Source organism: Buceros rhinoceros, unplaced genomic scaffold (genome assembly GCF_000710305.1).
Source record: "Buceros rhinoceros silvestris isolate BGI_N320 unplaced genomic scaffold, ASM71030v1 scaffold9205, whole genome shotgun sequence".
In the NCBI taxonomy this organism is placed as follows: domain Eukaryota; kingdom Metazoa; phylum Chordata; class Aves; order Bucerotiformes; family Bucerotidae; genus Buceros; species Buceros rhinoceros.
The window spans coordinates 28,861-44,943 of record NW_010413379.1 but is presented as its reverse complement, the minus strand read 5'-3'; the positions used below and the strand labels follow the sequence as shown (position 1 = coordinate 44,943).

At 45.4% G+C, this 16,083-nt stretch overlaps 1 protein-coding gene across 1 annotated transcript in view; it reads left to right on the top strand.

The window, feature by feature from the left end:
• NCAM1 (neural cell adhesion molecule 1) overlaps positions 1 to 16,083 on the top strand; it is a 67,488-nt gene that overhangs the window by 23,476 nt on the left and 27,929 nt on the right. The window contains exons 8-13 of the mRNA XM_010136700.1: positions 462 to 604; positions 9,738 to 9,888; positions 10,463 to 10,647; positions 11,025 to 11,121; positions 11,914 to 12,084; positions 12,435 to 12,566. Coding sequence (XP_010135002.1) covers positions 462 to 604; positions 9,738 to 9,888; positions 10,463 to 10,647; positions 11,025 to 11,121; positions 11,914 to 12,084; positions 12,435 to 12,566 — 879 coding nt within the window. The remainder of the gene's footprint in view (positions 1 to 461; positions 605 to 9,737; positions 9,889 to 10,462; positions 10,648 to 11,024; positions 11,122 to 11,913; positions 12,085 to 12,434; positions 12,567 to 16,083) is intronic.

The following is a 16,083-nucleotide window of genomic DNA, read 5'->3' as shown; positions in this document are numbered from 1 at the left end:
CCCTGCCACTTTGTGAGAGCCCTCAAGCTTACAGGAATGAATCAGCAGCTTTCCTACCTTCCATGAATCTGGGAGTGTTAAGGAATATAATTCTCCGTGTCTCATCTCTCTGCAACGGCTTGACAAAGCTGCTTATCAAAAGGTTAATTTGGGGCAGAGAAAGTAGACAGCGAGGTGGGAGACTTAGTTGATAATCCCAGAGACCGATCATTTGTACACTGTTAAATGGGTTCTGTGTCCTCTTACAAGCCTCAGCTGTAAGGATGGGTAGAAAAGGTCTTCTAGGTATGCAAGCAGGTATCCTCTTCTCAACTGTCACCCTCGTCCCTTCCCCATATAGCAATAAACTTGTGCCCATTCAAAAGCCTTTTTCCCCCAGTGTTACTGGTTTCAAACATAGCTGTTGACAGGCGAGCTTCCTTCTGAGTACCATCTGAATGAGGGTTGTATTTTCTTTTCAGCAAAACCCAAAATCACCTATGTGGAGAATAAAACAGCCATGGAGCTGGAGGAACAGATTACACTGACCTGTGAGGCATCTGGGGACCCAATTCCTTCCATCACCTGGAGAACTTCCACCCGGAATATCAGCAATGAAGAGAAGGTATAACCCTTCCTGAAACCACGGTCTCATTTGCTGGGATCAGTGCGGCTTGTATCTGCCTGCCTCTGCTGATCCAGAATGCATGATAGCCGCCTGCAGGTGCACGTGGCGATTCCCCTCTCCTGTAGCGAGAACACGTGCAGCCCTGCTAAAGGATCAGCTCCACAGCTGAAGTAATGCCATAGGTGTCCTTTTGTACAAAGAGCCATCTCAGTTTGTAACAACTGAGGATATGCTTTTTAATTCCCTGAGTTGAATTAACTTGAAAAACAGGAGGCCCTGGACCCTTTTCAGAGGAGTTTCTGAAGGGAACTACAGTTGCAGGAAGCTAGTGAGAGGGTTTTTTCCTTCTGTTTCAAGTGAGAGGTGGGAATGAGCACCCTGATTCCAGTGTTGTCATGCTGTCATGCTGAGGATGTGATCTGGGAGGGCGGCAGGTGGAGAGGTGGGGGGTGTTACCTCTCAAAGACACAACGGACCAAAAAGAGCCTGTTAATTCCTTCTTGCCCTTCTGTATTGTATTCTAATACTGCATGTATCTAAGCACAAAAGCCTGGCTGCCTTTGTGTTGACCTGTTTCGTTGATCGTATCAATGCCATTTTGTTCTTAAAGGGCAAAAATAATTAGCAGTTTTTCTTTTAAAAAAGTGCTAGGTTTTTCATTGGCCACGGTTCCCCTTAACAAGACAAGATTAGGATGCGCTGTATTACTGTAGATCTTTCATAATGGTTTCATGAGGCGATCAGGAGGCATAGTTTAGAGCCAAAGAAAGCCCAGATAGGAGTCGGGGCAAAGAGTTGTTGTTTATTAATAATTTTTTAATAACTGCATGCTTCAAGGTTTGGCTAACTTGGACATACCAGGACTTCTGGCTCCCTGTGAAGGCAGCAGCTGATAGATCGTGAAAGTCTTAAAGCAACAGAGCTCTCTGTTGTCAGTCATCCACACGGCTGCAGGTCTGCACTAGAGCCTCCTAAAATGAGCTTTTTCAATAGTTTTCCAGCCTTACTTCTTCCTTAACATCTTTCAAACTTGAGGGCTAGTGTAAATCCTTGCGATGTTTAAGAGATTTCCACTGCCTTCAAAACCTGTTAGCTTGAGCTCTCACTCCTGCATGACTGGGGGTCCTGATTTGACAGGATAAGGTTATTCGTGGTCTTGTCTCGGTCTAGGAGGGCAGTGGGAGGAGCTAAGTGCTCTAGTGCTTCTAGCGCTAGAGTTTGGATCACAGCCCCAGAAAAGAGCTTTGACAGGGAGAAGAATACGAAAGCTGAAATAACACTAAATCAAGTAGAAGGCGGTAGGAGAACCTGTTTGCAGAGAGTCCAGCCCAGTTAAACTAACAAGATACCAGCGGCAAAACTGCTAACCATTTTTGAGAATCTCGTATATCCTGCTTGATGCTGCTAAGTTGGTGATCAGCATTAAGGAAACCGTTAATATTCTGAGAGTTTCTTAAATAAACGAGGAGAAAATCCAAGGTTTGAGGTACTACCATGTGTCTCGTACTGGTTCAAACCTTCTGGGCAAAGACTTTCATACACTTTCTAGGCAGGATTTTTTTTGTGTGTGCGTGTGTGTTTGTTTTGCTTTTACTTTTTCCCATTCTCTATCTTGTGCTGCGAGGTTAGGAGAATGGTAGAGACGTTCAGAAAATCCTCAGGCCAAAAAAAATTCCGATAAACACTCTTACATGTGCAACCAAATGCATGTGTTCAGTTTACTCTATCCACTTACTCTCGCTGGGATGGCACAGGCAAAGGGATGGTCTGTGGCGTGGGACAAACAATATGTTTCTAAAATTATGAAGCCCTACTTTTGAATATGCTTTAGGTACTTGGATGCCTCTGTCTTGCTACAGGTTGTTTGCTCTTACAATCGTACTCAGTCCAGAGCTGTGAAGGTTTAGCTAGAGGTGCCTTAACTCCCGTGATCGTCTGGTTCTTCAGAAAAACCTACCCAAACCCCCAACCAACCAACCAACCAAAAAATCCCTCTGTGGCTTAGAGGGTTTTACCCCCCTCAGTTTTTGTCCAAGAACAGAGACAGTCTGACGTGTGGATGAGGGGCAGGAGGGGCTATAGCCCAGACACCTGGACTGACGGTGTCACAGCTATTTCCATATTCCCACGCCTCTCAGAGACCTGTTGATGTCCTAGCAGGACACAGCAAAAGATGCCCCTCCCTGTGGCTATGCCTGTGTGATGGCGCACCCTTTGGGCAAACAGTGGTTTGCTTTGAGGACGGTCTGCGAGGTAAGTGGCTGGGACTTACAAAGTCAGACACTGGCAACTCTACACCAAACTGAGCAGACCAATACTGACTGCCAGATACTGATGGTGGTGGAAGCTTCCTCTTAGTAGTAAGCTGGCAGCTTGCATTCCTCTGCCCTGCAGAGAGTGTAAGTCAAGTAAAAAAGAAAAAAAAAGTTTGTGTGTCTGTGGTTTATTTTGGTTGTGAATGTAGACACGTGCTACTTTGGAGAAACTTTTGTCCTGTCAGTCTGAGATTTGTGCGTATCACTGCTGCGGAGCACAGCGAGAACTAAGAGGCCTGGAAAGTCGTCAGTGCGGTGGTTTGAAACAGTTCGGCTTTATCTTTCCCTGAGTATTTATTGCTGTGCCATTGAGGGGAAAAGGAACGTGCTTTCTTTGAATGTTACCAGATAGAAAGCTGATCCAGCCAGTAGGTCATATTCCTCCTCACTTGCAGTGGATTTCATGCCCTTTTAAGAGCAGAATACTGACTGTGGCTCAGGAAACGTAGGTTTGATCTGTTGCGTGTTGGTGCGTACGAGTTTTGCAATTCCAGCACAGGCACGAGGTGTGTCCTGTCAGCTTTTTGGCTGAGGCAATCGCTAACTACACTTACATGCTTTCATGAAACGGTTGTGGAGACGGTCCTGAGACACCCAGCTAAGAGTGTGAGGAATGGGAGGGGTATCACACGATGCTTTTCTCCAGACCTTCCCATCTCTTGAGATGCACAGGGGAGTATCTTTGGACTTAATGGTCCAGGGAGTAAACTGCGTTGGCATTTCCCAGGAACTCCCTTGTAACTGAAGACACTCCCATTTAACAACTTGTTTCCAAAGGGAAGGGAAGATGCTAGCGTGCATGAGGCTTTCAGTTCTCTCTGTCACCCGGAGGCTGCTGAGTAGAGCTCATTTCTCTCTGTCTTTGTGAGAGAGGGTTAGTATGAACTAACCATTCTCCAGGATGGAGAGTGTGGTTGTGCCTTTCCCCACACCCACAAGTGCCATTACAAAGAAACAGCAAACTCTAGGAGTGTGGGAACAGGCTTTTTTCCTCCTTCCTCCTCCTTTAGGTTGACACCAAAGGGTGAAACGTAGTCTCCTTTTTAAAAAAACCACCATTATAATTGCTCAGTGCTGACACTATGGAAGCTCGGTCAGGAGGGTTCAGAGGGGACTTGCATAGGCATAAGCAAGTTGCCTGGTAGCCTGGCTTGCTTGGGGTAGAGAATGGCGGGTATGTCAAAACTGGGGTACACTGAATTACTGTGGTTGCCTGTTCAGCTTTCGAGGAACTTGCGCACAACAGGATGCGTACGTAGAAATGATCAGATGGTGGGAGTGTTCTAGCCCAGGCAGGTGTTGGTCAGCTTCTCTTCAGGTGGCTTCACCTCAGGCCTCAGTTACAAACGAATAATTTGCTTTTATCAAAGCATTTTATTCTAAAATGAGGCTGTCTGCACCATATGTCACTATTTCTCACAATGTTCACTAGTAGCACTGTGGAAAAAATACTGTGTTTTTATTCTCATTTCCTAAGCTTTCATCTCCATTTCTGTGGTGTCACTCTTGTGTATGCTGTTATTCCATGCGACAGCAATGCTTGTACCTCGCTTTCAGTAATGCCGCTGTGGCTGTGGTATTAGCAGGTGATTTTTGACTCCTGAACTGAAATGGGTCAAGTTGCAATTGAAATAGAGACCAGAAGAAAAATATTTGAAAGAGAAATTATAGGAGAAAAATGGAACCCTGCAACTTTGGTCTTTCTGAACCATGGTGAATATGGTCCACACTGTTGGTGCCTTTCTCTGAAGGGGAGATGGGAGGTTTGTGCATGTTTCGCTGATGCCTGCTGTTTGGGTGTCCCAAGGCCGGGAGGGATTGGGTGCACACGGCCTGAAGTACCTTGAGCAGGACGTTGTCAGCTGGAGGTCCAGGGGTCTGCCCTGCTGCCTCTCCAGGGGTCGTACCGGTTCAGTGCTCTGCAGCTCGGTCTCCTATCCTGGCACAGTGTGCATGTGAAAATGTGAATAAATGCATGATCACGTTAACGGTGTGGGTGTTAACGTTAATCAGCGTGTGCGGGTGGCTAACAGAGCAGAGTTAGAAAACCAGGTCGGTAACTGTCTTTGCAATTTAGTGACCTTGGTCATCAGAATCGCTTCCCCTGTACGCTGGGGGCAGGCTTCTGGAAATGGTGAGATGTGACAAGGGGAATAGACATTCCACGTGTAAAAACAGAAGCAGCCTGTAGGTATCACCAGCCTTTGTCAATCATTTTAAGACCAGTTTAGCGGATATTAAGTCTTGAATGCAAATCTAAATGGTGGTTATATTGGGAAATAGACTTGAGATCACCCCACACACATGAGATACACAACTTGGAGCCTGCATGTGCACAGGACGCATTGTGGTGCATACACTATGATACCGAAAAGCAACCTTTGATAAACTTTTATTGCTTTTTTTTTTCTGTTGTGTTCTATATCTGTTCTCTCCAGGCTTCGTGGACCCGGCCCGAGAAACAAGAGGTATAAGATTACCAGACCTTTAGCAAACTCCTTAGTTTTTTGGTTTTGTTTTTTATTTTTAGGCATTACAGATTAACAAATCTCTAGCCCACTAACCATGCCAACTAAACCAGCATTAATAATGTGAACAACTTAAATATCAGTACCTAAAAGAAACAGTTTATAGAGTTAGAACTTGCTTGGCATGTAGTAATGCGTTTTTGGATGAGCAAACTAGTTGTGTTGGGAGTGAGTAATTCTGGTTGTCACTTTAAAAAAAAAAAAAAAGACAAAAATAAAAGCAAATGTAAATTCTGACAAACACTGCTTTCACCATTTTCTTCTATGCTACCAGTGTGAATTTAATCTCTCTTGTAGAGTTTTAAGAATTAGCAACAGTTTGTGTTCTGGTAAAGTATTTTTCCCCAAAGATAGCCTCCTCCACTTCAGCCAACTCATCTGTTTGCTCATGGTACTCCGTAAGTTTGACCTTCTCTTAAAGGACATCTGCATTGTGTTCCATTTCAAAACCAATGCAGATAAATCTTTCAGAAGTCATATTTCTCCAGAAGATGCTCTAAATTGCTAAATTATTATTTGTCTTTGATTTGCAAAGGTCAGTGAGGGGGTGTGGGATAACAGTTTGGTGCAAATGTGTTTTGTTGCTGTTTTGTTTCATTCAGTGCTGTATTTTAAAAATAATAATAACCTACCTTTACATGCCCCTAACCTGTAGCATTCTTGCTTTAAAATAGACTGAAAGTACGTTTCCAAGCAAATATTAGGGCTCAGGTAGAGTATCAAATTAGCTATAAGAACTGGGTGACTTGTATTTTTAGGATCAATGTTGTAGAGGTTCTGGGTATCCTGAGTTCTTTTTTTATTTTTAAGCCGTCTTAAAGCAGAGACTGGTGTGGCCTCAACAAAGTGAACCTCTAACGCGAGCACCATCTGCCTTCATTTCATATGGGGCTGAGAACGCACTGCCCATTCTTATTTGAAAATAATCTGTTGGAATTAGAGGCGTTCTGGCCAGTGAAGGCATCAGATGTCCAGACCAGTTTGCGCTGAAGAGTTTGGAATTTGAGTAGTCTCATCTCTTCAGGCCTCACGTTAACCCCCGTTACAGGTGTCTCTGTCTCACCCCAGTGTTTCCACTGTGCTCTCTGTTTCAAGCTTTTTATTAATATGAGCACTAATACTATTAAGCTTGCTGTCTCTAAATTTCTTACTGCATCTGTGTCTTAGAACATGAGAGGGGTTTGTTGATGCTTATCATTACAGCTGCTGTAGCTGTATCTTTCAAATAGCCAGCGCAGGGTCTTTCAGCAGCGTATTCCTGTGGAAGGGAGTTCAGCTCTCGGGAAACTGCGTGACTGCTTGGCATTAAGTGTTTTACTCTTACTAACGCGTTCTCGTTTGAAGTAAGGAGGTCTCTACGAGCTTTAGTCACAGCAGCATATATGGGTGTTACATCTTGCTTTTACTGTTTCGGAGACACAATTGCAGTTGGATGCTTCTTCCACTAAACCACAGTGAGCTTTGCTTACTGTGCACAGTCTCTAACGGCTCAGTTCGCTCTTCTGGTCCTGCATACACTGGAGAATTGCTGAAGTCCTTCTAGCAGCATATGCTAACAACCCCTCATCACCAACAGGTGCTGAAAATCTCAGTTACAAGCAAAATGACACCTCAGCTACACCATAAACTGGTGATGCCATTCTGGTAGCTGGGAATTAGTGCAACCTTACAAATATTAAGAGCTGCAGATGAGTTCTGGTTAGTGCAGTGAAAGCACAGAGCTAGGAGAGCCACTTGTCTTCCTTCACAGGGATTTGTAGCTGTGCTCAGGATTTCCAGGTGCTGTTTCGTAATGATGTCCACTGTGCGGAAAGAGGGTGAGGAAAAGCTAGGACTGTGTAAAATTAAGTCACGGATACTTGTTTGTGAAAGGACCGAAAAATCCAGGAGGTGGAGGGAAGGGGGTAAATGCCTTTCCTATTTGTCTCTCCTCTTCCCCTCTGGCACTAAGTATTGAAAGCTAGGTCAGCTTTGTCCATGGTGACTGCGTGCCACGTGGCGTTGTTGGAGTCTGGGGAGAAGCACCGGCACGTATCTCGGGATCAGTTGTACTAATGGACAATATAAAGAACCATCATTCCCTTTTCTGTCAAACTGCAGTTGTGTGTCATACCTTGTTGCCCGTCTCCCTTAGGTTGTCTCCTCGTTACTACAAAGTGTTTTGTTATCCAAAATGCTCAAAAGCAAGGAGGCCGGGTAAAAGGGTTTACAAGTGTCTACATCTGGCTGACGAGTTTCTACCTATCCCTTGTCTCCAACAGCCAGGAACTTTTAGCATCTGATGGTCTGAAATACAGATAGAGAAAACTAGAGGCATGCTTTCTTGGGTAGACATTTTCCTCTTCTTTAGAGTATTTTTCTTGCTTGTTCTTTTCTCTTGTGCCTTTTGCCTTAAACAGCTTCATCCTCTGAATCGGTTGCATTACTTGTAAAGTTACCCTTTCACCATGACTGCCTAGCACTCTTTTGTTTTGTATTAGATCTTGACAAAGTGGGGAAAAAGCAGATGGCACTGGGTGTAAAATTACCTTTGCTGTAGTGATTCTGTGCTGGTATTTTGCTGTGTTTATGCCCTTGCCTACTGATGGGGTCATAGAGACAATTATTCAGAATATTCACCCAACTCAGAAGCTAAAAGGAGTTCAGAGCCTCTGGAGATCTGAAGTCCCGTCATTTATGGATCCTGCTAAAATGGTTTCAGAAGTGATCTGGGGTTTGGGGTCAAATCACAGTCAGACAAAAGGAGAAGGGTATAGTCGGTAAAGAAAGATAAAAGCAGAGTTGGCTTGTGTGAGATAGCGCAGTGGAGTAATGTCGTGTTAGGTCCTTCCTGGTCCTCACAAATGACGCACACAGCACCACGAGTGCTTGAAGAACTGTTCCCAGCAACAAAAGGGACCAAGCTCAGGAGAGGGAGTGGAGTTTGTAGCTTGTGGTATTAGTCAGGGATTGCAGTAGACCTGCAGGGCAAAAGAGAGAAGAAGCATCTGTGTAATTGGTCTTCTGTCACCAAAAGATACTATTTTCGTGTATATGAAATTTGACTGAAGTAAAATCATGTGCAGAACTAAGAGTTCAGCACATTGACTTGTATAATCGTTGTCAGTCGTGGGGATTGAGCCCGCTAGCTCAGACCAGAAAGAGGCTTCAGACCCAGAGGATCTGACCACCAGATGATGTGCTACAGCTCAGTGCATTTGGCTCTTTAATATCCTCAGGGTTTTTAATCATAATCTCCGTTCTTGTCCTGTACATTCTGAGAAAATGAACGCTCTTGAGCGTCAGTTGTGTTGTGTGGCAGGCTGCCGCAGCAGGCACTGCCACGAGGGGATCTGCTTTATTCACTTCTGCTTGTGCCACCTTGGAAGCTAGACGAGAGGGTTGGTGCTTTAAAGCTTCCAAGCTGAAGTGTGAGCACCAAGAGCTTTCACAAGGGGGGTGGATGGAGGACTCCATGGCCTTAAGCACTTCATGTCTTACGAGAGCGCTTGGGCTTTGGTCACAAAATGGAGGAGGGGGGGAAAAGTGATGTGGGATGGGGTTACTGGGTGATGCAGTGTCTTTGAGCAGATGGTAGCCTGGTTTTTACATTCCTTCTCTGTCATTGACATCCCCACATTTCTTGCTTGTGGGAGCAATTTCTGAACTGGCTTATAACCAGTGCAGGTTGCTTTAGAATTTCCTTGAAGCTTCACAAGACCTTGAAGCAGGGTTGTCTCTAGGAGGGTCACACAGTTTTCCTGCCATGTTCTCTTCTGTACCTTGCCGTGTTCAGGTGGAAATTCTGTTCTTTTATTTTGCTTGATTCAGCTCTGAGGTCTGGATCTGTTTTTATTAATGATTTTTCAAGTATCCGTGAGAGAAGAGGAAGGACTGAATTCTTTGAGCAGAAGCACAGTAGCTGTTGGGGAGGTTTTCTACAAGAGCATGCTGGCAAAAATGTTTAACCAGAGCCGGATCTCTGCAATTCTTGTTCTGGGAAGAAGCTTGACATTACCCAGCTGTCCTCAGACACGTAGTAGCATCTGATACTTTGGGGCTTCACTTCATTTTTTCCCTTTTGAGCACTTTGAATCTCTGCAGCTGGCCTTGTGTGACAAGAAATTTTCTTGTGTCTTTTGGAAATGCTTCTCTGTGCCTATGATTTCATCTAGCCTCAGGTGATCACTTCTGAAGTACTGTGCACAGGAGGGTTGGTGTGAAATAAATTTGCGTTTGTTCCCATTCTTTTAGTCTGCACCACAGGCTCGGAGCTCGGCCTCTAACTCTCTTTTCCTTTCCTGCCAGACCCTGGATGGGCGCATCATAGTACGTAGCCATGCCCGGGTGTCATCCCTGACTCTCAAAGAAATTCAGTACACAGACGCCGGAGAATATGTATGCATAGCCAGCAACACCATCGGGCAGGACTCCCAAGCCATGTACCTTGAAGTGCAGTGTAAGAAGTGGAGGGTGGGGCGGGGAGAGTGTTTGTGTGTTTAGAGGGGGGACTGGTTTGATTCCCTTCTTCTGTGAAGAGACTGAGGCACCCATGGTTAGGGAAATGTGTGGCGTTTAGGCAGAGGGCATGGGAGGCAACTCAGCCTGAAATAATTTTGCTGGAGTCACATTGCTGTGTGCATACGTGCAAACGTTTGCTCTAGCTGTCTCCAGCTGGGGTGCCGTTTGTGCCTTGGGAAGAGTATGGGCCATGAATCTGCAGTCCCTTTTGCTGGGTGCATCGGAGTTCTTCCCTGGGAGAACTTCCTGGTCTGCACTTCCCCAGATGTATAGCATGCTGTCTGCTCTTCCTTCCACACTGTGTTAGGAGCAGCCTTTGGGACAGAGTAGGTTTCCTCCTCTTGCCCTTCAGCAAAGGATACCACCCATCTCCCCAGTCCCATTTACTATGTTAGATTCCCTTCCCCATGTTAAATTGGACTCCAGCCAAGGGATCCTTAAAGTGAGTCTGACTGGGCTACTTTAGGAAGTTTTTTTGGCTCAAATTGCCTTCACGAATGTGTCTCTTTCAGATGCTCCCAAGCTTCAGGGTCCTGTGGCCGTCTATACCTGGGAAGGGAATCAAGTGAACATCACCTGTGAGGTATTTGCTTACCCCAGTGCTGTCATCTCCTGGTTCCGGGATGGACAGCTGCTTCCCAGCTCAAACTACAGCAACATCAAGATCTACAACACTCCATCAGCAAGCTACCTAGAGGTGAGGAAAAGCAAGGAGTGGAGAAGGCACATGCAGCCAGGAAGGCTCAGTGCTATCAAATCATTTATGTTCTTGACAAATGATTTTGACTCTTACTCTTGAAGGAGTTAAGTTTTTTTTTGACAGGGCACCCTGGCAGCAAACAAGAAGTTGTGTGGTGTTTCTGGCACGTAAGTGCTAAGAAAATCAGGTAATAGAAAACACCACCCCCTCCTTGCCTTTGACTTTTCTGTCTGCTGCAGCTCTTCCCTCTGTGGACAGTCCTCAGTGTTAGCACGTGTACTTTATGTGGATTCTCTCCCCAGCAAAATGCAGAGTGTGTTGGCAGAGTGAAAAGGGTTTTCTGATCCGAGCATGAGCCTTCATTCCTTCCACAGGTGACACCAGACTCTGAAAATGACTTTGGGAACTATAACTGCACTGCTGTGAACCGCATTGGCCAGGAGTCCTCAGAGTTCATCCTTGTGCAGGCAGGTGAGCATCCCAGGCAGGGAGGGGAGGAAATGTGTGTGCAGCCCTTGAGCTGAGCGGACAGTGACCTTCTTTTCTAGTTTGTGTTGATGGGGTAGCAAGAGAGCCAGCTTCTACTTTCAAAAAGACTGTCCATAGATTTTTGCATTGGCGTGGGTTGTAGATAACGAGATCCTCAGCATCTCCATTTCCTTGTTTCTGAAGGGTCTCGTTCTTTTCTGCACTTGCACTACGCTTTGACAGAGCTGTGAGTTTTGATTTCTGGCAGCCACCGCATATGCACACGCACATGCGTGTGTGCTTCTCAAAATCAGCAAAATATCCCTAACAGTACCAGCAGAGCGAGATAGAAACCTCCGAGCACTGTGTACCAACCACGAGGCCTGATGTCTGACTGCATGGCAGATTGAAGGATTTCTGGTGTCCTCTCTGGGCTGCCACAGAGACAGGTTTAGGAATGGTCAAGCTGCGTATTGGAGTGCCCCATGGAAGAGACCGCAGGGACAAAATAGCATCTAGGATGCTTTTGCTGCTCTGCTCTGGTTGTCCTGTTTTGAAGAAGGAACTGGCGGTCTCTAGCCTCTTGGAGAGACGCGATGAAGGGCTTCTTCACTGTCTAATTAGCATTCTTAAAAGCCCTGTTATCAGTCTTCCCCTCCTGAGGGGAAGGGCTGAAGTTTCCCTCTCCTTTGTGAAGCTGTGAGAAGGGGGTGTGTGATACTCTGTTTTCTTTGTCCTGGAGCTTTGTTTCCCACTGTCTTGTGTATCACTGCTTGTTTTCTCTGCCTCCCCCAGATACTCCGTCCTCTCCTTCCATTGACAGAGTGGAGCCCTATTCCAGTACTGCCCAGGTGGAGTTTGATGAGCCTGAAGCTACTGGTGGAGTGCCCATCCTCAAGTACAAAGCGGAATGGAGGGCACTGGGCGAGGGAGAATGGCATTCGAGGTTGTATGATGCAAAAGAAGGTAGGATGATAAAACAAGATGTTACCTCCCCTACTTGCATCTCAAAAGATTTTCTTTCCTTTAAAGGAAAGCCACAGTGGCACGTTCCAAGCTCTGCTACATCCCCTCTAGAGAAGTATTGCTGTGGCTGTAGAGCTGTACTGCTGTGGCAATACACCTCTCTAGTCAGCTGGGTGACAGGGAGGTGGTAGCTGTGACCTTTCTCTTTGCACTCTTTATGTGAGGCTGGGTCCAAAAGAGGGCTCTCTTACATGGGGTGAGCGTGGAAAAAGTATGTGCTAGAAACCTGGCGATTATTGCTGACTTAAAGCCTGAGCCTTTCTTTGCTTTCCCTCTCGTTTCTGCAACAGCAAACGTGGAGGGCATGATCACTATCACTGGCCTGAAACCTGAAACAACCTACTCTGTGAGACTGTCTGCGGTCAACGGCAAGGGCGTGGGAGAGATTAGCCTGCCGTCCGACTTCAAGACACAGCCAGTTCGTAAGTAAAACTGAGACCTCTCTCTGCTTCCCTGGTTCTCCTTCCTTTCATCTTTCCAGGGAATCTCTGCCATGCATGGATGAACCTTCTTCTCTTGCAGACCTTGCCTGTGCCCTTTGGTTTTGTGGTGCTCTTTGATGGTATGAACTTCGTTACTAATTAAAAACATTCTTTGAAGGAGGAGGCAGAGGAACTGTTTTATTTGGACTAGTTTGTGGCCTGGTGTACTAGAATAAACTTTGTGTTGTCGAAGAGAAGGGACTTATGCGATGGGAAGTTCTAATAAAAACAAGCAGTGAGTTGAGGAGGGCGTTAGTCATACAGAATGTAATGTCATTGTCACAAGGCAGGATTTTTTGCAAATCAGAAATCAAGAGGTTTAGCATTGGGCTGGCCATGAACTGTGGAAGGAGAAGGGATTTCTCTTTTCTGCAAATTTATGCTTATGCATCACATAAGGTGATTTCCACTGCCTCTTGTATGCTTTACTTGGGTAATCTTCCACTCCAGTGGCAGGGTGCTCTGCTGTGGCCTGATGCTTTCCCTCCTGCTTCAACTAGGAACAAAAGAGGCAAGAATCAGAAACCAGAGTTACTAAAGAACAGAAGGAGAGAGAGAGGGGAAAAGAGTGCGGAGTGGGTAGGGGAGGTGGGACGCAAGCTGGCAGGGGAGAGCTGGTCTCTTATCCTTGTACACAGCTTCATCTGAGTATTAGGATCTGTGTTCACCTGCCCACAAGCCCTGGGGCTCTTCTTTCCCATTCCTCTTCGTATAGACCTACAGCTCATTCTTCTTCCCACCGTTGCACCATACTCGTGTACCTATTTCATGGCTCTTCTGAAACCCCTGTGCAGGACCTTCTTCTGAACAGAGCTGGTGATGTTCCTAGCCCCTGTACGTGCATGCTTTGAGGCCCGGTGAGCAGTGCATGGCCTTGGTTGCTTTGGCAGCTGCCTGCCCAGCCCCGCGGGGCGCTACGGCACAGTGCACCTGCCTTCTGGCCTGGAGATACCAGGCCCTGCGCAGCGAGCCAGCCCTCGCAGCCCATGTCCAGTCTGGTGTGGTAACTCCTGTGACCTTCCCTGCTCTCTGGGGTTGCATTTGAGACAGCTGGTGGTATTTTGATTTTCCAGCTCCATGTTCTCTATCTCTCATCACCTCTTCTACATTTTTTTTTTTGTTGTTGTTGTTGTCAATCTCTGTCTTTTCTTTTTGTCTGTGTTCCATCCATGGAAAAACTGCAGGCATCCCTCACTCACGTAAGTGCCTCGCTGCATTTTTTTCGTTCTCTCTTTATGTTCTTAGAGTGTTCCTCTAACATCCATAACATCAGCTTTTAATCTAATACCTTTTTCCTCTTAGGGTCTTTAGAAATAGATGTTCATTTCTTAACAAGACTGACGCCAGAGTAGGCATCCTGCTATGGGTAGCACTGCTCCTTTTAGAACCGAATTAGGGGTTAACGTCTTTGTACTGTAAAGCATGCGGTTCAAATAGTTAACTAACTTAGTGATTGGCTAATAATAAGAGTTAGCTGGTTGACTACAGAGTGGAGTAGTGGAAGGCTTCATGTCTATGAATCAAATAAAATTTTCAAGTTTTAATGAAATGCAGATAATTCAGGAAAAAATACCCAGGAGAAAGTTTTAGCTAAATTGCAAATCTGGTTTAGACTAATTAAGAGCCAACCAAAACCTTTTTTTATTATCTTCACAATTTTGAAAGCAAAGATTTCAAGAAAAAGACATACTTTTGCCTCTTCTCAGTAACACTTCTTACTGTTAGTCACTGGTCAGTCTTCCAGCACTTGTGTAGATTGTATACTCAAATAAATAAACGTCATACTAAATAAAAATTGCATGTTTTCCCTTTTCTGATGAAAAATGTGTTAGAGAGATTAGATGGGTATGTTTAATTGTCAGTTGGGTTCAGTGAAACATTGTGTGCTCCACAGCTTCGTGCCTTTCAAATCAGAGTTAATGGCAGCTAAAAGAAACCTCTCTGAGTCAGCCTCATTCTGTTTATTGAAGCATGTGGCCTTTTGGTGAACTGTTGTTATTCCCAAGATTGCATGGGCAAGCTTTACGAAGCTGTGTCGCATTCTTTGAGATTTCTGAAGCAGAAATAAAATAAGTGGGTTTTTTTTCAACCCTAATTACAGGATTTGAATCATGCTTGTGCTACTTTTCCTTAGATATTGTATTATGTGAAAGCTTGGACTTAGTGAACTAGTAAGGCTGAATGGATTGGTAGTCAAGATAGACGAGTAAGTGGACCAATGGACAGACAGAATGGCAAACTGCAATAGCTGGAGTCAACAGAGACACGTTTCCAGAACATATGTGCAGTCCATTGACTAAAATTGTTGGGAGCCTGTTAACTTCAGTAGAAGTAATATTTCCCTTCCATGAAGGTAATTGTGGTTTGCATTACAACTATCAGGCAAATGATTTGGTAGGCCCTTCCGAATTGGACGTAGTCAGCGGTGCCCAAGGGAGTAAGGGCTTAGGTACTCTGTACAGATCAGTACCACAGGAAAAGGGAAAAGAATCCAGTTCAGAAGAGAGGAAAAAGCACATTAAAAGCTTTGTTCCAGCCACATCAACAAAACAACACTAAAATAATCCCTAAATTCCACCAGGTCCTAAGCTGGCAGTAGGACAGCAGAGCAGTGGTCTTCACCGAAACAGTGGTCATGTGTAGGTGGTGTTTTACTACCTTGCAGTGCTGGCCAGCGTCTCTGCCAGCCTTCGATGGCTTTGGTTGGAACTCCTGGGACGTTGGTGAGCAGTGGTGTGTGTTCGGCGATCCTGTGCTATGAGAAAGTTACTTTAAAGCAAGAACTCACTGAGGTTCCAAAGGGCGGGTCTGGCAAAGTGCAGTTACTTTGCTTGAGATCTAGATCCAGAGAGGCTTGGTCTGACAAAATCTTAGCAATTTGGTTTTTAATTTTCCATCTTCTGGCAATATTTAACAGGCATCAACTCCTCTCCTCACCTTCCCTTCTCTTTCTTTAGCCAGTACTGCTGCACCCACCTCCTGTTTCCCAGAGAGTGAGTATTGTAGAAGAGGTCGTTGGCCTCGTTGCACTTTGCACTGCATGCGTCTCCTCACTGGGTGTGGTGCAGTATGCCTAACAGCCTGGGGGGGGTTCCTTCTTTTCTATGTGTGTGTGTGTATATATATATATAATTTTTTTTCCCTGACTGACAACTGAATCTTCAGGTAGAAGAACTTACGCATAAGCGTAAGTTTGATTTCCAGGACGGAGAAAAGCCACAGACAGCTCCCAGGGATGCTGGACTCGTGAAAGGAGAGAGGTCAAGAGAAGGATGTGGAGTGAAACCCTGCCCATGCCAAAGCTGGTGGTTGTCACTGGCCTTTGCATTAAGATTTGTGATCAGTTTGTGTTCCATTTTTGGGGACATCTTATGGAATGTGCTTAGCTTTTGCGCTGTGAAACTAAATTTCCTGAAACCAGCCTAGGACATCAAATAAAGAATTTAGTTTCTCAGCT